General features: G+C 44.6%; 1 protein-coding gene across 2 annotated transcripts in view; it reads right to left on the bottom strand.

The window, feature by feature from the left end:
* Positions 1 to 647: 647 nt before the first annotated feature.
* LOC142579398 (cell adhesion molecule Dscam1-like) overlaps positions 648 to 22,408 on the bottom strand; it is a 377,301-nt gene continuing 355,540 nt past the window's right edge. Inside the window, exons 25-28 of one of the 2 annotated variants that reach the window (XM_075689534.1) lie at positions 20,661 to 20,745; positions 11,452 to 11,572; positions 7,093 to 7,220; positions 648 to 1,565 (exon numbers count right to left, since the gene is read on the bottom strand). In XM_075689534.1, coding sequence (XP_075545649.1) covers positions 1,510 to 1,565; positions 7,093 to 7,220; positions 11,452 to 11,572; positions 20,661 to 20,745 — 390 coding nt within the window. In that variant the 3' untranslated portion in view covers positions 648 to 1,509. The remainder of the gene's footprint in view (positions 1,566 to 7,092; positions 7,221 to 11,451; positions 11,573 to 20,660; positions 20,746 to 22,408) is intronic. The other variant, XM_075689535.1, reaches the window with a different exon arrangement.

Below are 22,408 nucleotides of genomic sequence, written 5' to 3'. Positions count from 1 at the left end.
AACTAATCCCTCAGACATGTTAGAAAACTAGCTTTTTTTTACCAGGACCGTCCATACCGTGAATCTATTGCCTTTCAAGTGCCGCTGAACACATTCAAATCTCTGGTAATCACTCGTATGCATTGCTTTGTTAGTGCAATGCTGTGTTGCTACATTCATTAGTTATATTTCAGTTATTGTGTACTGAAAGTGAACCTTGTTTTGCTCTCATACAGTGTTTCTTCTCTTTCTTCTTGTCTTAACAAGGAATATGTCTATGCAATCATGGTTAAGGCCCAGACATGCATAAAAAGAATGAATGAATGAATGTTGTGCAACTAAAACAATTAAGAAAAACAGTTAGCCAGGCTTTTAAAAAAGGAATACTAAGTGTTGGGCTCTCCCACAAGAATGCTGAACTCAATTTTTCCCTTTGTTGAATTTGAACCAGCCAGACGTCACCAATGTGCAGTATGCTATAGTAAGAAGCTTGTGCAGTGATACAGTGGAAAGATAAAATAATAAATTTGTTGCAAAAGTCGGGACAAGAATACTGACATGAAATTTTAGGCTTTCCTTTTTTGTTAAATGATGGCCCAGTACTTCAAAACTATAGAAATAATACCGGCAAGCCTCAGAATGCACTAAATAGTTTATACTATAATAGCTTTCCTATGATATCAGTTTTATATTTGTTTACCCGAAGATATATGTGTTAGTGCTTTCATGATGTAGAAGGTGGTCAAGTGGGAAAAGGGATGTGTGCAACCAAAAGACAAGCTTCGAACGTAAAAAAATTAAAAAAGGCCTGCAAAGCTTAATATGTTCAAAGATCACAAGAATATGACAGAGAAGCCTGGTACTTCAATATGAAACATTGACAGGTTGTGAGTGAGTTCTTTAGTGCAAATTTCAGTAAAAACCAGAATATTTCTTTAATTTGCACAGTCAATAATGCTTTCTAGCCATGTTGCTTCAATAACCCTAGGTACTATAATGAAAGCGACTTTTCAATACGGTCATTATTTTCCATGTTTAGGATCACTGGATGGTGCCTGCTTTAATGAGCCCCAGCTGGTCCAAAGCAATCAAGAGGACATCCCGCCCCCTCATGACCAGACTGACTTTGGGGCATAGCCTTATTACTCCAAGGACAAAGTCGGCAGTGTGAAAGCAGTGGCAGATTGCAGCAACATGTAGTTTCCCATGACAAGACAAAACTCTCTTTCCCTCAATCACATACAAAAATGCAGCACAGTCTCATCACACTGAGGCACGATATGCAGGCTTCCATTTAGAGCACTTTAGGTCCTCGCGCCCGAGCTTGAGAGCACACCTGGCAGTCTTGAAATTAGGTGCTTCAGGAGTGCTGATGAGCAAGACGCAACTGTCACCAACACACACTGGTTGCAGCAGAGTTTGCGCAGTGTGTAGTTGCTGTGCAGTCTTGTGAGGTCAACCCATGAGAGATGAAGCGATTCACACACACGTCTCCCTCACTTCTTTTAGATCTTCCGAATGTAGTAGGTCTCAGGTTATGCCATAGCCTGGAGTGACATGAATACCCAATGCTTCCAGGTGTTTGGCTGCCGGGATGAAAAAACAACAAAGCATTGCTGAGGAATGAGCGCAGATTGTGTAAGAACTCTTCCTGGATATCATGCATCACTCAAACTCACACAGACATGTCTTGGAAACACATTTATCTGATTACTCAACTCAGGATTCAGAAACTTAGGCTTGTTGCAGCTTGCATGCCGTCATGAAGACATATGTTCCTTTTAATGGAAATTTCACATGCACTCTCCTCCAACTGCAACTCTGAAATTTGCAGCGATTCTCCACCAGAACCCTACCCTCTCCACATGTCTTTGCAGTGCCTGCACATTTTCTCTGCATCAATACTCATATCTCTGCAGTATTGTCCTCCAAACACCAAGTTGGAGGCACCTGTGGACAGTTATCTCATAGTAATGTAGTTGTACAAACATCTTATTTCATAATAATGTAGTAGTACAAATCTCTCAGGTTTGTACGACTACATTACCATGCCTTATGGCTTACGGTACAAACTTCTAAGTTTGTTCCAAATTAAAGAATTGTTAACAGCTTCGAATTGCTTGTGTGTTGCACAATACATATGTGCACCATGTCTAAAATATCAAAGTAAGGCAGTAAACTGAAAACAAGAAAATGATTGTTAAGTGCTGTAAATATGCAATTAGGCAATGAGTAATTTTTTTTTCCAAATCCTAGGGTGTTATGTGCTATAACCATGATCTGATCATGAAGCACATTGGAAAAACTTTTACTACAGGAGTTTTCTAAACTGCAGCTAATGCATGGTATGCAGGCGTTCTTGCATTCTGCCCAAATCGAAACACAACTGCTGCAGCCAAGATTTGATCCTGCAAACTCATGCTTAACAGCATAGCACCATAACCACTAAGCCACAACAAAACTATGGCAGTAATAATTGTTATGTAAGTTTAACCGCAAGTCTCTGAATTCTTAAAACTTCTTCGGTGTCAGTTTCGGTAATAGGTGAGCAGTTTAGCAGGAGGTCAGTTTTTAAGCTTGTGATGGATTAGTCTTAATTTGCAATGTGCAAAAGCTACATGCGGTTTATGTAGGAAGGCCACCACAGAGGTCCAGTGAAAGTAATATGAAGGTATTGGAACAGTGGCATTATCAGCTACCAGATGGTGCCCCCATTCATCAACAGTGAAATTTCTGTTTTTGCCAAAGGTATTGCTTAGTCATGGCACTAAAAGAAATCAGCACAGTAGTCCACATTTTCTGCTGCATAAGATTTAAAAAGAAAGTGATGCAGATTTTTATGAATTGAAGGAGAAGGCAGGCTGCTTTCTAAATAAGAATATTGGTTACAAGCTGCACGTAACGTCAGCATTAGTGTTTGGTTCAGATGTTCATGCTAGCATTGCATAGAAATTATGCCAGCTTCTGTGCTATACTATTAAGTATTGGAAGGCCCCTTTAAAGCATTGCTCTGAGCTTGTCAGCTTTCCTCTTTGTTGCTGAAACCATTGAATGAGTTCCCAGTATGACCGAAATGTCACTCCCTTCAAGCAGGGTAAGGGTACTCTCTGTCCCCTTAGGTCTTACAATGAACAGTCAGTGCTTGACAGTGAACAGTTCTACGCTGTTCTGCACATGGCACACCAATCCTGCAATCCTGTCTACTTTCTGTCCCTATGATGAAACCGCTATATCACAATCAGTCAATCAATCAATCAATCAATCAATCAATCAATCAATCAATCAATCAATCAATCAATCAATCAACCTTTATTTATCCAGAAAATCTGGATGGTCTTCAGGGCTAAAAGCCGCTCTAGGCAGCTTCACTGGGTCCCTGAAGACCGTTACATTGGTAGCATGCGACGTTCTTTCTGCAATTTTACAAACGTGAAAAATGAAGCAAACACGTCGCAATTACAATGATGTTGGTTCTTGTGAAGATAACAGATTTACAATATGAAGCACATCAAATGTTAACGTACCACAAATAATTTGACCATCTTAATATACATATTTTAAACGAACAGTAAGTAAACCTGCTTCCTTTTTGTCCAGTAATGAATCAATATTTTTAGATTTGTCAACATCTCGCTTTTAAGCAAATCCCACAGCTATGTGAACTATCTGCTTCAAAATTATTTGACAGTAATTACTATTCACATCGACTTCTAAATGAAAAACTAATATACAGTAAAACTTCGTTAATTTGATCTCGGTCAATTGGAAATCCTGGATAATTCGAAGGTTTTCTGCAGTCCTGTATTTTCCAATGTAAATATGACTGGATAATTCAAACCGGCAGCCTAGGTTAACCCGGTTAATTCTAAGATTTGGGGTGCTATGCAGCAATTCCCGAACCCCATTTCACCGCAAACACGACGAAACAATGGCCATTTGGAGCCGCGAGGCGACACTACATAGCACTCGTGATTATTTATAGATGAAGCGCCTGACCCTTAGTACTGCTAGCTCAATAATCAGTCCATGGTACGCCCCGCACACCACCGAAACGCGTGCCTGCAGAGGAGAAGACATGCTTCCCTGCAACGCAGCGGGCATACCAGTTTTTGTCACGTGCTCTCATCCCCCACTCTGCACGCTTCTCGCAGTCGCAGCATCAGCGCACGTTCCGTGCCGCTGCCACTGGCTGCCATTGGCCCATTCTCCCTCCGTGCCTGCGGCGACGTGTCTATGTGTCTGGTTAAGGGTGTTGCAGCTAGCGTGGTGTTCCTTTATTTCTTAACTGTGCAGAAGTGCCAGTGAGCGAAGATGCCAAAGTATAAGACTTTAACGCTGCAGCAGAAGTTCTGCTTGATCCAAGAAGCCGGTAAGAAGATGTTTTCCAAGACCAAGTTGGCAGAAAGACACAGGATGCCCCTCTCAACGTTGTCCACAATATTGAAGAACAAGTCAAAGGTACTGGAGGCCTACAGCAAGACATATTCTTCGAAGCGGTCACAAGTACGGGCTCCCACGTACCAAAACATGGAATCAGCTTTACTTCGCTGACTGCAGAAAGCAAACGCAGCCCACCTTCCCGTCAATGGAACGATACTGCAGAAGAAGGCCAACGACTTGACTCTACAACTTTCGCACGAAGAGTTCAAGGGTAGCAATGAATGGTTCAGCCGTTTTAAAGAGCAGAATAATTTGACCTTCGTAGCAACCTGTGGCGATTCTCTAAACTTTGAAAATGATCAACAAATGTGCTACTCAGACTTGGAGAGTGAAGCTACCACTGATGCGACCATGTGCGATGACAGCGACGACGACACTAACGAGCCCTCCTGAGCACCCACTTTCGGGGAAGTTATCGGATTGCTGCATGTTATCTGCAGTTTTGTTGAGTGCAACGGTGAAGATTCTCAAATGCTGCACATAGTTGGCCAACTAGAAAACATGACTCTTGGAGCCTTGAACTACAGGATGCAGCAAACCAGCATCTCTGTTTACTTTAGTAATCCAAAGATCGCCAAATAAAAGTAGCGCATTCTTGCAGCGAAATTTTTTGCCCGGGCTTTGTGTGTTCGGTTAATTTGAAAACCCGTTTAATTCGAAGATTTTTTGCAGTTCTGATGACTTTGAATTAACAAGGTTTTACTGTACGCACGAGCCTACCTTTCACAATACAAAAGATGCCCTTCTTACTTTGGAAGAAGGCTCGGTAATCTAGAAAAGATATAGAAATAAAAACAAGTGCTGATGCTGCTTTGATGTTCCCGCACCAGCTCACCAAGACCTCATGGATTTTGATGGTGCCTACTTGGGCCTAGATAACTTTTTTTTATCGGTAAAGACTGACTACATTGCATTTTCAAGGAGCTTAAAGACAGCAACATTTTTAGGAACTTTTGCGGCAACGTTTCAGGAACATTTACTGCACCATAAAACATCAAACAAGAGAAAGTACTTTCAAATCCACATCATCCTGACTTGCCAAAGATAGGCTTAGGACACAAAATTAATCTTACGAGGCAAAGTTTAAAAAATGAAAATTCGGTCTTCATTTTCCCTTCTAGCAATCAACCTTCTTACCACAAAATTAGCATACATAAAGTTTTGAATGAATACTTTATCAGCCTAAAATGATTAAAGGCTTCTCTTTAGTCGAATGGTTGGGAAAACAGCACTAAAAAACACAGAGACAAAGACACACATTACACATGACGGGCCCTCTACTATGCGCCTTTGTCCCTGTGTTCTTAGCGCTGCTTTCCCAACTATTCAAATATAAACCAAACTCACCCAAAACAAACTTCTGCTTGAGCAAATCTCTTCAGTGCCCCTTTAAAACTCCTTCAACCTTCTAGGAAGCAGGCAGCTTCTTTTCCCACAAATTCAGTTAAACCTCTATATAACAAACTTCAATATAATGAAATTCTCGACACTATAACGAAGTGTTTAACTTTTATAGCCTCTTGTCCATAGAACAGCATGTATTTAGAACCTCAATATAACGAAGTGTGTTTGTATGCGATTTCGTAGATTTCACTGCTGCCGCAAGGGAATACCAAAACAATACATGGGCGAAGATGGTCAAATGATTGAATTGGAAGTGGCTGCTTGCAAACGCACCTCACAAATCGCACGTCAGTCGCGCAACGTAGGTGACCGCCGAAGTGGAGCCACATCGTGTTCCAAGTACGATAAGATCCTAAGGAGCCCCACACCACTGTGTGCTTAAGATATAAAAAATGCAAGGGCGAGACAAGAAAGATGGTGGCTTCATGAGTGCCACGTTCCCACGCGAGCAAACGGAAAGAGGAGGAGGGGAGAGAACTCGCGGTAATATGATCTAGCGTGTGGGAGTGGGGTTGGAGTGGGTGTCAAGTTGGCACGTCTATCGGCCATGGCTGCGCATGGCTGGAAGCGTGGGTGAGCGCATACGCAGCCGTGTACCCTGCTTTAGAGGTAATCTGCCGTGTGTGCAAAGAGCGCATGCTGAGACAAGAAGGCGTGGCTCCATGTAAGCTGTCTTACCGCGTGTTTAGTATTGGATGTTGTGTAATCTCGAGTTTCAGTGACCCGTTGGAGCGCGGGGTAGCCGAAGCGTTCGCTGCCCGCTGCTGGAGTTTTTTCTGATATCATTGTCCCGGTGAGGGTGATGCTCTCAGCCGCAGGAGCAGAGTGCATGCAAAAGCGTAGCTGGCTTCGCTTAATTCGTACCACCGAGAAGATATCGTAGACATATGTGGCGTCAAACTGCATCATTCGTCACCGACTCCCAAATTTATTAAAATGAATAGTTTTCTCATTCAAATTTGCTTTTTTTGATTGACCGATAATTTGTAAAATTCTGCGGCCCCTTACCATGAAACAAAAATTGATCAGCAACTGCATTTATTTGAACAAAAGGTTGAACTTCAATGGAAAGAAATTTTGGTACAAAAAAGCAAATTGCCAATTTTACAGACTTTGTTATATTGAGGTTTAACTGTATAATGTCACAAGTTGCTTACAGATGGGGATAAGTGCTCGTTCAAGCTTGCATGCATGCTCATTAGTTACGATAATTATGAGCATTCGTTCCTTTCATTTCCTTCTTTCCCCGACTTGTGCAGTGCCACTAACCTCTTGTGTGCTGATCCCTGTCACACTCTGCCTCTGACATCTCTTGATGATCACCGTAGCTTCCATTGGTTGTCAGGCGAAATGTGTACGCTGCTCCCTCGCTGTCACTGTCATCCGCAGCAGAATGACTGGAAGAGAAGAATAGCCAGAATCAAAAAGTGCCTTCACCAGCTCCTCAGTTTGGCACATGACAATACTGCTTAGCACCTGCTCGAATAATAGACCCAGTCCAAGGAAACAGTATGTGCTGCTTGAATCGCTTCTTTTTTTATGCATTTGCACTTTGAGTAAGCTATCAAATGTTGTGCTAGCGTCGCCGCAGGTAATTTGTGATCACTGTTCAAGGTCACGAGTACTGCACTAATGAAAGGAGGCACGATAAAATTAAATCACAGCAAGACCAGTCAGCGCAACACACCAATAAAGGTCGTGTTCTGGAGGCTGCAACCCATTGCGAAAACTGAGCTGAATGCGGTGCTGTTGCTGCTCGCCAGTTCTTCCCAAGTTTCCCTTCCATTTCCATACTAAAGCAATGAGGCTCTTGTGCTCTGTGTCCTGAAGACTATGGCTTGGGTCTTCAGGGCCTAGGCACAGTACTTCAATGGGCCCCAGCATAAGAGTACTTATATATAAACACAAAAATCAAGTCATGCTGTAGTGATAGACAATGTTTAGGCAATAACACACATCACTACATTTACTGCACACAATGCTTTATAAGGCAAGAAAGTGGTGACAAGGTGAATTGCAGTCCTTGTTTTTTTCGTTTGTATATAGAGTGAACATTTTTAAGTTTTACGAAATTTTTAAAAATCACCAGCATAATTCTCGTCCTTAAGCTTGTCTACTCGAAGAGGCAGACATTACTAGCATGAGAAATAGAAACACATACTCAATGAATTAACAAAAATTGACTAATTATTTTACCATTTAGTTATTTTACAGCACATATTGCAATTTATTAATTGTAGCCAGTGAGTCTGCAAGTCTCATCCACTTGAACTGAATTTCCAAGATGACATCAGTTTCGAGATATTTCCCGAAGCGTGGGACGAAAAACATGGGCGTTCCAATTACTTTTGTGCTTCAATGCATAAAAGAGGGTTTCTTTTTTTAAAGAGTAAGTGTACCAACACTGCATCCTTACAGTAAATTTGATGGCGTATATCTCCGAACTGGTGTCATCCTGGAAATTTATTTCAAGTGGATACGCCTAACAAGCTCACTGGCTACAATTTGTAAATTTCAATATGTGCCATAATGTAGTTAATTAGGAAGTTAATTAGTAATTGTTCTTCATTATTTGAATATGTACTATTTCGATTTTTCGTGCAAGTAAATGTCTGCCTCTCTGAACAATGCAGTTCAAGCACTAGAACTGTGTTTTCTGCAACAGGCAATTGGCAAAAATTTCACAAAACTTAAAAATGATCTCCCTATACACCGTATTTACTTGTGTAAGATCTGCAAAACTTTGGAGGACTCCTTACAGGGTATGAGCCTTACACGAGGTAGGCTTATGGTTACTCAACGAAGCCTCAAACTGTGCTCAGACTGCATACAGAAAAACGCCACCACAAGCCGCCGACTTGAACACATTTATTCAGCTGTCCTCGTCGCTCCTGCTGGCCGTTTGGCAAGCCCCTGCGATAGGGCTCGCCAAACGCTTGGCTTGGCATGCCTTGTAAGCTCGGTTCATCAGCACTCTTTTAAAGCTGGTCGTCCTCCATGTCGATCGTTACTGTATGAGATTCCATCACTTTTAAAGGGACACTAAAGGTTAATATTAAGTCAATGTGGACTGTTGAAATACCATCCCAGAAACCTCGACACGCTTGTTTCGTGCGAAGAAGAGACTTATTTTAAGAGAAAATGCGTACTGAAGCGTCCGTATATCTCTAGCGCAGTTCAAATCGCCCGCCCTCCGATCGAGGAGTGGTGATGTCATGGTCTCATAGTGACGTTTCGCTGTCGGTGAGTAAAACGGTGCCCACGGACGGCGCTACGGCTTTTCTGCGCAAAACGCGAACGTGCGGCTAGAAACAGAGCCAAGACAGAGCCGACAGCGGCGCGAAAGCGGAACTATGGTGGCTAGCAAAAGGGAAAGCGCGCGACAATAAGCTGGTTCTTTATTTTATGACGCCAACTTCGATGCTCGTTGCAATGGACGACCCTGATAACGACACATTGGCTCGCAATGCTGGGCTCGACTTCAGCGATTTAAGCAGTGATGAACATGACCTACTGCTGAGGGCTCACACTGACGATGTCGTTGCATACTACTATGACGACGGCTTGCTTTGAAACACACTGCACATGACTTCAGTAAGTCGGCGTTGAACTCGCAATCCTCTGGACGAAGGTGCAGCGAGCACACTATGCGATTTTTCGGCTCTTTGCCAACGCGCTGTGGCAGAGGTACGGCACTTAACCACTTGGAATGGAGAGGTTCACTTGTTGGCACACAGTGATAAGTAACGTTGGATTCGCCACTGCAACTGCCCTTGGCCAAGTTCCGCGGATCATTCGTGCATCCCACGACATCACGTGGACGTGGCATTCTCGCTGCTTGTCCCAAATGCAAGTTTTGCAAGCCAGCAGAACCAGTGCAGCACGACGCGATAACGAAACAACTGAAAGTCCAAAGCGCGCATAGCGCAGAGTCGAGCGAAAGCGAGACCTTTCGATCACCCATAGTGCTCAAGGGTAACGTCAAAATGTTATTTTTCTTAGAATCGAATAGAAGTAGACAAATAGTATTTTCTTCCGTCATATAATCTAATGAAATGATCTTTTTAATACGAGTAGTTGAGTACTAGTGACATAAATTATGATGAGGAGTGCCTTCGTCATTGAGCTTGTACAGGAATGTCGCTGGGGAGTCTCAAATCGTGTTAGGCATTTACCTCAATTTCTCGGTTACTAAAGCTCTATTCACGATTATATTGATACCTTAGACGTTCTAGCGCATTGCTTTATCACTTTAACTTGATTTCATAGTAAACTTTAGTGTCCCTTTAAGGTCTTGACGATGGTCTCAAAAAAAAAAACCTCATGCCAAAAGTTCAAAATACATGCACACAGTTCTTGCAGTGACGCCATCATAGCGTGCATGAAAGCATGATGAAGCTAGGCAACATGCCTTAAGAAAGCCAATACCGTAGAAGCAAGCTGAATTGGTTCATGCCACGTGATTGTGATCCATGAGTTGGCGAGGTCTGATGGCGATGCTATCATCGGCAGGACCGAGGGACCGAGGGCATTCTCACCGAGGGACCACCTCAAAACTTCAAGCCCAAATGTCCCGCCTGAAGAAGCTGCTGACCTAGGTTGAACGTGAGAAGCAGACATAAGCTTGCCGATGCCACAAAAATGACAATGCGTATCTCAGGCTGATCGAGCCCCACCAGCTCAATGCATGAACGCATCTTGTGCCACAATGATTCTCACCAAGGGACCACCTCAAAACTTCCCGCCCAATTGCCCCACCTGAAGAAGCTGCTGCCCCAGGTTGAACTTGAGAAGCAGACATAAGCTTGCCGATGCCACAAAAATGACAATGCGCGTCTCGGGCTGATCCAGCCCCACCAGCTCAATGCATGAACGCATCTTGTGCCACAATGATTCTCACCGAGGGACCACCTCAAAACTTCCCGCCCAAATGCCCCGCCTGAAGAAGCTGCTGCCCCAGGTTGAACTTGAGAAGCAGACACAAGCTTGCCGATGCCACAAAAATGACAATGCGTGTCTCGGACTGATCGACCCCCCCCAGCTCAATGCATGAATGCATCTTGTGCCACAACGATTCTCACCGAGGGACCACCTCAAAACTTCCCGCCCAATTGCCCCACCTGAACAAGCTGCTGACTCAGGTTGAACTTGAGAAGCAGACATAAGCTTGCCGACGCCACAAAAATGACAATGCGTATCTTGGGCTGATCGAGCCCCACCAGCTCAATGCATGAACGCATCTTGTGCCACAACGATTCTCACCGAGGGACCACCTCAAAACTTCCCGCCCAAATTCCCTGCCTGAAGAAGCTGCTGACCCAGACTGAAGTTGAGAAGCGCAGACGTAAGTTTGCTGAAGCAGCAAAAATGACACTGCATGTCTCCACCACCAGCTCGCTGTGCATCGGTTTCTCTCGTGCAGTGACGATTTGTGTAACACTTGGCGTTTCGTAGATTTCAACTACAGTGGAGATTGCCAAATTTTTTAGTGGCTTCCGGTCCCGGTTGTTAGTATGTTTTATCTTGCATTTCTTTCCAGAATGTATGAACGAAGTTCTAATGTATTATTGCTGTGTGGCATTCAACTGGTCTTTCCTCCCCTTGCCGCTGCTTTTATGCTGCTCTTACTTGTCAGAGGCTAGGCTAGATGACTTGAAACCCAATCTATGGTTTCTGCTTTCTCTGGACAGTCGCTGTTCATCCATGGCTAGCTGTGCAGCAGAGTCCGAATTTGTCCTAGCTGCCAAGCCTGCAAGAGTAAAAGGAGAAAGAACTTCATGGTTATGGCAATTATGCAAGTCACAAGGTTGCCTCCTCTTAAGGGGAACAAATAATTAGTACATGTAACTACTCAGAGTGGCTTAAATTTGAAACAAATGCCTGCAGATTCACCTGCAGATACCCCTGCAGATACACCATACATTATATCAGCCATTCTCTTTTCATAAATGTTAGACTAGTATTGTGATGAACACTAACGAGGTGTTCTCCCTAAAAGTGGATAAACCTAAGCGTAAGACATCAATTCAATAATGTTTGGCTATGTAAAAATTCTGCAGGTTGCAGGTGCTGGGCTTAGTGTGGCATGCCATATTGTAGTACATGCAGATGCAGTTCTGTGCCAAGGTAGGGAATGGCTAAAACTCTCTAGTAGTAGATGGCTCTGCTGTATTTGTGTGTCAGTGGTAGATCAGCAGAAATCTTATACTTTTCACCTGCTCTATCGTGGCACATAAAAACATGACTCTACAGCCACATGAGTCTTCATGCGGTATTACCACTGTTGACCGAAACTTTCTAATGTATATTGTAAGCACTATAACGATCTTCCTTGACTATTAAAAAATCCTTGACTATTAAGAGCTGCATCTCAACTTTCAGTTTCTCCCAGACATGTGGTCTACAGTTAAATGGACAGTATTCGTTATGGGGTACGCAGAATGATCTTGCACTAAGAATTCATGGTCTTCTTTTTGTTCAGCATTTGCCATGCGTTGCGGGTTAAGCCCTACAGCAACAATGAGACTGTTGGCTACAATGTTTTGTAATGACAGGGATTTCACATTCTTCTTATCTCAATAGGACAAATTATTTTGGGGAGGCAAAAAATTTTTATTTGAACCCATTTATAAGGATACCAGTTTTAACAATGAGAAACTGCTACACCGTCAACTTTTTGTACGTCTTCTGTAGTGAAATAACCCGCTTACTACAATGCCCCCATGCCGTTTTATTGGTTATAGCAGTGAAGTCTGGCTGCCGGATGTCCATGCCGAAAGGTCTTCACATAGTGCTGTTGGCACCAACATTCAGTACATCGCCAAACTGCGATCGTATGACATGTTTTTCCTCGCATCCTCAACAACTAGGTACATTGACATTGACATATATAGTGGTGATAAAACGGGACTGTTCTTCCAGATGTTGCTGTCCAAGATGCATGCACTCAAAGAAGACTTGTGTAAGGGCGGCAAAATGCAATATCAAGGTTCTTGAATGCGAAATCCTTGAAAAGAAAAAGAGAAATTTTAGCCGTTGCACCCTTGCTGGCCGCTCCAATGGCGGCCGTGTGCTTGTGGAATACAACCTGCCTTCCAGCCTTCTCGGCGTCGCCAGCCTCGCGCACCTCTCTCGTGTTGCTTATCCACCCCTCCGAACACGAATGGGCTGCACCGATAGCTCTATGCCATGCTGCCCTGCGAAACACGAATGGCCCGCACCAACTGCACTGACAGTGCTGTTCCCACATTGCTCACTGGCCCTTCATTTTGCACATTTCTGCCAATGGATTAAGTCGCTCATGCTAGTCTTTGTTGGTTGTGTCAAAGTTGTTCCTGGCCACATGGTTTTTCCACCTTATTTGAGTTGTCGCTGCAACGGAAGAAGGCTGTGGTGGCTGATCCAACAGCTGATCATTGCCAATGCATGACGTTGCCGGCAAAAAGAAAGCACACTGCTATAGATTTGGAAACAAAGTGCAGTAACGAGACATACTACAAGAACGGTTAAAAAGTTATATGACTTAGTGAAGAAGTATGGTCTACCACAACCGGCTGTCAACAATCATCCACTCGGCAGAGAAGTTTGACAAAGAAAACTGCTTGGTAGACAACAGGCCCAAACACGTTCGACCAAGTGCCTATAAGGAGGTGGGAGAGGCTCTCTACGAGTGGCTTATCTGTGACCATGCCATGAACTGGCCCATCACCAGGAAAATAGTGACCACAAAGGCGATGCAGTTTGCCATACTCAATAACACGATGTACCCGACATAAAGTTCTTGTTGTACGCTGATGACATCACGGTATGGAGCACTCATCACGACCTGCAGACTAAAGCCACTGCCCTTCAATCAGCTTTAGATATCACGGCGACTTACGCTTCTTCGGTCGGCCTTAGGCTTTCCGTCAGCAAATCTGCTTACATGTCAGTCACCAATCGCTGGGGCCGATGTAAACTCTCTGCAACACCCATTCGTCTTCATCTATCCGGAACCCCTCTTCAACAATGTTCAACTATAAAAATTCTGGGTCTGATGGTACACGAGTCGGGAACTGGAACTGCTTGGCTCTCCAGCGCTAAAAAGCAGGCAATTTAGACATTGGGTCTGATTAGGCGCATTGCTCCTAAAACGGGCGGCGCCAGCTCATATGTTGCGCGACAATTGGTGAAGGCAGTAGTGCAACTACGCCTTGTTTATTAAGCCCAATTCCAGCATTTGACGAGGGCACAATGGGATGCCTTGAGGCTGTTAATCGCGAGGCAATGAGGGTCATCACTTGCCTTCCCCGCATCACACCGATCCTGGCTCTCCAAGAAAATGCACAGCTCAACACACTAGATGAGCTGGTGCAGCAGCGACGTGATGCTCGCAGGCTTAAGGCCAGCCTTTCACACGCAACGTGTGCTCTCAGGGCTTACGCTTTCTCGAACTCCCTTCTACCACCACCATCGCCATTTCTTCCTCCCTGGAGTTTTGTACAGCTGAGTGATAACAAGCCAACAGATATACATCACCTGACATCAACTCATGTGGTGGCGGCACTTCGTGACCGAATTATAGCTCAAGATGCCCACCTGCCGCTTGACTCCATCGTCCTTTACGTTGATGCAAGCATTCAGCACTGTGAAACAACCACTGCAATTTATTGCCCATGCGCACCTGCCCTTAATAAGACGACCCGGTTTCGAATCCAAGAGCCTCCTTCCTCCTTTTGTGCTGAGCTCCTTGCTGTCCGTGAAGTGTTGTGCTCTGTGGCCGCCTTTGCCATGGTCCCCCCATGGCCCGCATCGTCATCCGCACTGATGCCCTCCAGGCGACGCGGCTTCTGCGACGTATCAGTCGCAGCCCTGACATATGCCAACAGATCCATCTTCTGGTGGAACGCATCCCGCAGCCAATATCTGTCGAGTGGATCCCACGTGACCTTCTAAGCTTCCAAAGCCGTGCGGATTCTGCGACCCATCTAGCGACCTCTCCATCGTCACTGCCTCAACTCTTTCACCTAGTTGATGCCACCCTCCTTTCAACAAGAAAGGAGCACCTCCGGCGCCGCACACGTGCTCTCATACCTCCGTGTGTGGTAAACCTCCCCCGCGGTCTTACCCGTAGAGAGGAGGTTGCGCTTCGGAGGATCCGGGTCGGGGTTGCCCTCACTCCTGCCGTGACTAGGAAGTGGCCGCACTTTCGCCCGTTATATCCTCGTCCTGAGTGTCCACTCTGCACGTCGCGAAATGCTGAAGCCGACATCCACCACCTGCTGTGGGTTTGCCCTGCACTGAAACCGACGAGGCTCCAGCACCTCGCAGCAGCAGGACTTTCGCCGCATAATCCGAGCAATTACACTGCCTGGACGCAGGGACCGCATTATCGATCCCTCTTGGACTTCATTAGGTCAGCGAATCTTTTTTCATTCATTTAATCATCCTTATTCACCCCCATCCCATACCCCTCTATGCCCGAAGGCATTTACCGTCGCATTAAAAAAAAAAAAAATAACAATGTGGACTTGCAGCCAGGTGGCAGCTAAGTACAGCACTTCGAAGAGAGGCACGGCGTTGTTTACAAAGCCGTCACCGGCAAGGAAGCCATTGCTTGACGTGGAGGCAAAGCAGAAGTGGGTGGAGGAAACGCTGCCCCGCATCCTCGACTACACTGACACCATTGTACAGTAATCCCAGACATAATGAAATCGCTTCACTCAAAATATTGCTGTATTCGAAATTTCTTCCAGTCCCGACCCAAACGCATGTATTTTAAGCCCCATTACTCAAAGCTTAGGAAGAGCTTGATTCGCTTAGAGCAAAGTGGCGAGCAGGCGGCGACCCTTCAGTGCATGTAGTGTCAAATCAATATCACTGACAAATTAGTCTCATGCAGGCACAGCACAGGCCTCAAAAGTACCAAACACACGACTAATGACCGCCTAGTAACGGTACCAAGCGAGTGCCAAGTGCTCCCAGCTGTTTACTGTGGAGCAAACAGAAGCTGTCCAATTCCATGGTGCAGCGCGCCCGAACCGTTAATCTCGGTCGCAATCACATCGCTGGTGTCCCCCGTGATAGAATCCACACGAAAATAAAGTTTTCTTGACGCTTTGCAATGCCAGAAAACCGTGGTCTCTTGGATGGCAAAAAGTGGCCAAAAGACTACGGGCAGACTTGCATTATAGCATTCCATGAGGTGCACTCGATGAGCAAGGTTATACCGCTCTAGAGAGCACTTCTGCCAAAAACCACAAAAGAAGTGTTCCTGCGATTATAAGTGCTGTGTTTGAGGCGAGAGATATGTTAACAAATCAGGAAGACGACTTTGGGGATGCCAGTCTAGAAATCTGCTTCCCACTTACCATAATTGACCTGCATCACAATAAAACACTGCCCCTAGCTTCGTTGCACTTTTGACGGTGCAAATCGACCGATAACTTGCCGAAAACACGAAAAATATGAGCGTGGCCAGCGGGGAGTCAGGCTGTCAACATAGCGTGTCAACACATGCTGATGTTTCCCCAGCGATTTTCTCAAGCCAGTCATGCTCGATTCGTGCCATCCAACTTCAGACAAACATTCTAAATGCATGGCAGGGTCATTAAATATTGTTCCAAGACATTTGTCAATGGCACAGATGCGATGGTGTGCAGGCACCAACACTCATACCGTAGAATTATCAGTGTCGTCGACAACGGTGCGCCGAAAAACTCATTTTGCGAACTTCACGGCTGCACACCTCAGGAAAACATTGCCCAGTGATCATGCAAAGCCCCTACTGCAAAACCGTTCAGTTTTCACGATCGCGCTGTGTACCCACAATGAGCGGCTAATCGTTTTTTGAGCCCAACAAACACAACTTCACACTCGAACTACGGCATTTGCAGCGCTTTCCAGTGTGATACTCTCGTATACTTCCGTAACCTTTGCACTCCCCCCCCCCCCCCCCCCCATATAGAAGCGGCGACTGACTTCCCCTCTTCATTTGCTCTCCAGTCTGCAAGCTGTTTGGACCCCAGTCACTCCTTTCACTCGCTTTCATGGTAACTCCTTGCCTCCTTGCTGCCAGTTTCGACGTCACTACTCGTCCAAAGCTGCCCTTTTCCGGCCGGCCTCCAGAGCACAATCTTCCACCAATTAGTGCCCTTCTACGGTTCCTGATTCTTGGTCTCCACAACTCTGATCACCTTTCTTGCGCTACATATGAAGCTGATGCCAAGCCTGCCATTGCAACAGTCGCCATCACCAGCGTTTACTGACGAGGAAAGCGAGATGTCCTGATGACATTTTGAAGCTTTTGCCTTCTGTATTGCCCGCCACATTCAGTCACTTTGGCGTCGACGGCACATGCGTTTGGATCAGTGCTGCAGGCCATGTGATTGTGTGTTAGTGAAAGTGCTTCGTTACGCGTGCCTCGCGTGTGCTTTTGTAGTCTACAGTGATAAATGGCTCCGTCAGCCTCCGGGCGAAAGTGTGACTTTGGAGCAAAAAGTTCAGCTGATAAAAGAAGTGGGAGAAGGTGGTCAGCAGAAAACTGACATCACCAAGGAATTCGGCATACTGCTGTCTACTTTATCAACTGTATTGGAAAAGAAGGAAGCTGTGCTGGATGGCTTTGAAGAGAGCTTCTCGGCTAAGAGAAAGAGGAATCACGATTCAAAATACCCCGAAGTGGAAGGTGCACTTCTACAGTGGCTGAAGAACATCAAGAATGCAAATCTCCCTGTACAGGTACCTGCACTTACTGCACAAGTCGAAGCTCTCGCTCTCCAAATGGGCCATAAAGATTTCAAGTGCAGCAATGACTGGCTTGAGCGGTTCAAGAAACGACACGGGGTGACCTCAAGGTCGATCGTTGGCGAAAGCGCAGCCGTGAACCGTGACAATGCAGATTTATGGCACCAACATCAGCTCCAAGCTCAACTTGAAAAGTATGAAGACAAAGACATCTACAACCTAGATGAGCCTGCATTTTTCTACAAGATGCTACTGAATCACACATTCACTACCGCTGGTGGATCCTCATCCAGAGGAAAACAGAGCAGGGAGCATGTCACGGTGCTGTTTGGTGCCAATGCAACAGGCAAGGACAAGCTACCCTTGTTGATACTGGGGAAGACAGAGAAGCCGTGGTGCTTCTGAAATGCAACTATTCCCAAGGAATGCATCTACAGAAGTAACAAGCGGACATGGATGACAGCTTCAATTTTTGAAGACTACGTGCGCCTTCTGGATAGACAGTTCGACGCAAAGAATCGGCAAGTGCTTTTTATAGTTGACAATTGTCCAAGCCACGGGAAGATTGACAACCTCAAGGCAATCTCTGTGGAATTTTTGCCTGCAAACACAACCACAGTATTGCAAACGATGGATCAGGGCATCATTGAGACCACCCGGAAGCTGTACTGCAATGCCCTTTTGCAGCACATGCTCACAGCATATGATGCCAGCAAGAGGTACAACACTGATTTGCTTGGTGCGATCCACTTGCTGAACTTTTCATGGAAAGAACTCACAGCTTCGAAGGTCATCAGGTGCTTTGCATATGCCGGCTTTTTCCACGCTGTCATCAGCGACCCTGATGATGACCAGCCTGACGATGACCAGACTTGTAGCGATCTGTACAAGGCTGTTCATAAAATTGCTGGCCAAGAGGTAGAAGGCAACTTCAAGACATTCGCATTAGCAGATGCTGCTGCTCCCGTGGTCACCCTAGTGACGGATGCAAAGATACTAACTGACACTGTTGGTGGCCCCGATGAGGACAAAGAGCTGGTGGACGAAGAGCCTCGTGAAGTGCCAACTATGGTGTAGACATGGGAGTACCTAAGGCTGCTGTAATATAAGCTGGAATGCATGGGCGGCGACCACAGCCTCATGCAATGCTTGGTCAGATTAGAGCACAGGTTGCTCACCCCCAGTAAGAACTGGAAACAGCCAAAGCTCACTGCCTTTCTTGTATCTGAATAAAGTTTTGCTTCACTGAATACATTGTATTTTGACTTCCTCGCAGTTGTGGCATAATTAAAGCTCCACTGCTTTAGCTTTTCTCAGGTGGTCGCTTATATCGAATTACTGCTTACAATAAATTTTTTGCCATCTCACTGACTTCGTTATAACGAGGGATTACTGTACACAATGGTGATAAAACAGGACTGTTCTTACGGATATTGTCGTCCAAGGCGCATGCACACAAAGGAGACATGTGTAAGGGTAGCAAAAACACCAAGCTGCACCACCATGTCACTTGCTGCCCGTGATCCCTCTTTACAGTTCTTAGCAGTGCCATTCTTCAATGCTGATAGCCATGGCTTGTTAATGCAATCAGAGTGTGCAGGAAGCATAGTTAAGCAGTTAAACGAGTCAACAGAATCAGCAGCCAGATGGAGATGGAGATGGAGAAAGGGGAAAAATCACGGCTTTCTCATAACAGCTCTGCCATCCCCCTATTTTGCTTTTTTTTTTTCATGTAGCCCGGTTATAACAATAGAACCTTTGTGGCACTTGAATATTTTTATAAGTGGGCTTGAATGTATATATTACTTTCCACACCTTGTTTACGTGGGGTGCAGGAGTATGCACGAGGGTGCATACACCCACAAATCGAAGGCTTTGGAGATTTCGATAGTGTTTTGCACCCCTTTGTTGATTCGTGAATCAACAGAGGGGTGCATTGCACATTTGTACAATGACTAGTGAATATATTTCAGTGCTGTCATGGTGAAAGGGCCTGTCAGTGAAATGGACTGTCAGAACAAAGGCCTCTTAAATGATCTTGTAACATGATTACTAAACACATGTCTTTGGAGCCATAATGAGAGCCAGTTTATTCTCTTTCCTCACTGTAATCACTTGATTCACCTTTCTGATTCATTGTTCTATTAACGGTGAGACAAGGTTGGTGGAACACAAACCCAAAATAAAAAATATCACCACGAATTTGGAATATTTGTATGTATATTTGAGTAATGTTAATGCACACCTTTTTCTTGAGCAAAGCACACGAACTCACATGACTGTAACAATATGTATAGTACTTCTGCTTGCCACCATCACATGTAGAAGTGCCTTTTGTAAGCTATATGGCAGTACAAAGAGATAACACACATGTCAGTTTAAGTGTTTAGTCCTAGATCACCAGAAGAAGAAAAGCAATAATGGAAAAAGAAAAGCAGGTGTGTACAGTGGTTGTAGCAGTGCTCGAACAGTGATACATAGCAAATAGCTGTTTTATCTTCCAATCTTGTGCAGTCACGTAGAAACGTACATGTGCAGTGCGCAGTATGATGTAATATAAAACCCCTGCTGATGCTTTGTCATTCTGTGTACCTTTGCCAAAATACTTTTCCAATATTAATAAGAAGAATAAAGTGTGAAAATGTATTTGAATAATTTTGCTGGCTACACGTAGCTGTAATCTATCACATTCCCATTTTATATTCTCCTGCTGCCAATGCATTGGACCACTCCCATTTGGCGACAATATTGTGCATATACGGCGACACCAAAAAATGTGCAATGAACACTGAACATCTATTTGCTGTAAGAGGGCATGTTAGAATTGTGGCAACATGGCAACCAATTTACCATCTAAGCCTCAAAATAGGAGCTATGTGAAACAAGGGATGGGTTGACGTACAAGACAGATGACTTTGACCGACGCAGTTTTTCAGACTGAAGGTGAAAAGAACAGCACTGTTGAACAGAAACATTATCAACTAGGGCAGAGAGGTTTTTCACAGCTAAAGGTACAAAAAAGTTAAAGAGAAAAAGGTGCAGAGCCAAATAGAAGTGCTTATGCTGAGTTTTTGTGCTTTTCTTGCCTCACCTAGACTGTACAGAAAACTTACCTGCTTTCCGTGGAGTCTGATAAATGTTGGACACAGGAGCTGGAGTGCCATCTCTCATATGTGAGTAGTTGTCTTCTTCAGTCTGCTAAAAAGTAAAAACACAAGGCCTTCAATTAGGACTGTCTAGCAGATGCAGTTTTTAGACATGGCATTGTCTGACAAAACACCACTGCCTTTCAAGCTGCGCCCACCCAGAACACAGCCCACTTTGCATTGATAATTTATTAGTGTGACTTATTGGAGTACAAAATTTTGTGGCTTTGGTATACAATAGCACAGCTTCATTAGTTCGACTCTGGTTAATTTGATTGTTCAATTAATTTTATCCCAGCCAAATGTCCCGACTGGAACCCCTGCAGTTCTATGGGCTCAAATTTTCCTTATTTAAATCCTAAAATTAGCCTTTGCCAAAGAACTTGAACTTGACCAGTCAGCATGAACACAGCTGACCCCTATGAGGGCTCCAATAGTGACCTCTTTATTGGCGACGTCTGTCTAGGTAGAGCTTAGGGGGGCGGTGAGTCATCCGACATTGAAAATGCCTGTTTTTGACGTCCCGAAAAAGAAGAATTTTCAAGCAATAATCGTTGTGCACAATGTCTCACTATAGTAGTTACCCGATTATAACGCGCCTGTTCTTTAAAAAAAAAATTGGGCCGAAAATTGCTTGCACGGTGCAAACGGCTACAAAACCAAAACCGCCTTAGCGGTGTTTGTATGCTTTACCGCATAATACACGTGCACTGCACTGCAGCTGGCTGCAAGAAAACCGTGCGGCAAAGCTGACACTAGGAAAACAGCCGCCTTTGTGCAATACATATTAACATCTTATACCAGAGTGTCTACCAAGTTGATATTTCCAAAGCCCCTGAGTTTTCGAGATATGCCCTGAGTGCCTCTGCAAAATTTCCTGAGCGACACAGAAATTTGTTTTATATCAAGACTTATAAGACAGTTTTATATCAGGCTGACACCTTGGCGCCTGATGCTGTCACTCTCTAGTAAGCACGTTAAAAATAAATAAATGGCTTAATCCAATTTAAATAGTAAGGAGCAGTGTTTATTTTATTCAAAAAGAAAACAGAAGGGAGGGCTTAGTAAAATGCACAGCAAGTAGAATATCTTTAAATAAAATGGCACACTGCAAATCGCGTCACACATTTCTAATACGAATAAAAAGAGATGCATACTGAAGCAAATATTTTCGAATACGAGTTATTTCTATCAACTGATAGCAAGCTCATTGGTATGAGGCCTGAACTTTGTCACAAGTGAGATTCTCTCTCAGCAGCTGGATAGTCAACCTCAACTGTCCTGACACACTCCCAGCCCACGCACAACGCAGCAGTCTTGCATTTCCCTCCTTTAAAGAGTTTATTTTAGTTTGGGTGAGGGACACCTGCATCTTGGCATCAGCGAACACTTTGTTTTTTGAGCTCAAGCCCCTTCAAAGAAATGGCGGCGCACTTCCTTTCCTGTTCCTTCCGCAATGCATCAGTCCCCTCCATTCTCGCCCTCGTTCTGCCGCGCATTCGCCCCACGGACTATTTTAAGCATCCTCTTGGTCAGCTGTAGAGTCAGCGTACGATTTTTCGGACTCCCTAAGGGCTGTAATAACGTCCGAACACAAATGAATGCATGTTTTTTTACTGCCCTTAAGGGCTCAAATCGCACAGGCATGTCCGAAAAAAAGTTCTGAAGGCCTGCCCTTACACTTATTAGGCATATCGGTGCTCGTAATGTGACAG

This window comes from Dermacentor variabilis, chromosome 4, assembly GCF_050947875.1.
Source record: "Dermacentor variabilis isolate Ectoservices chromosome 4, ASM5094787v1, whole genome shotgun sequence".
NCBI lineage: Eukaryota > Metazoa > Arthropoda > Arachnida > Ixodida > Ixodidae > Dermacentor > Dermacentor variabilis.
The sequence above is the reverse complement of the archived record's forward strand: the minus strand, read 5'-3'. Positions and strand labels throughout refer to the sequence as shown.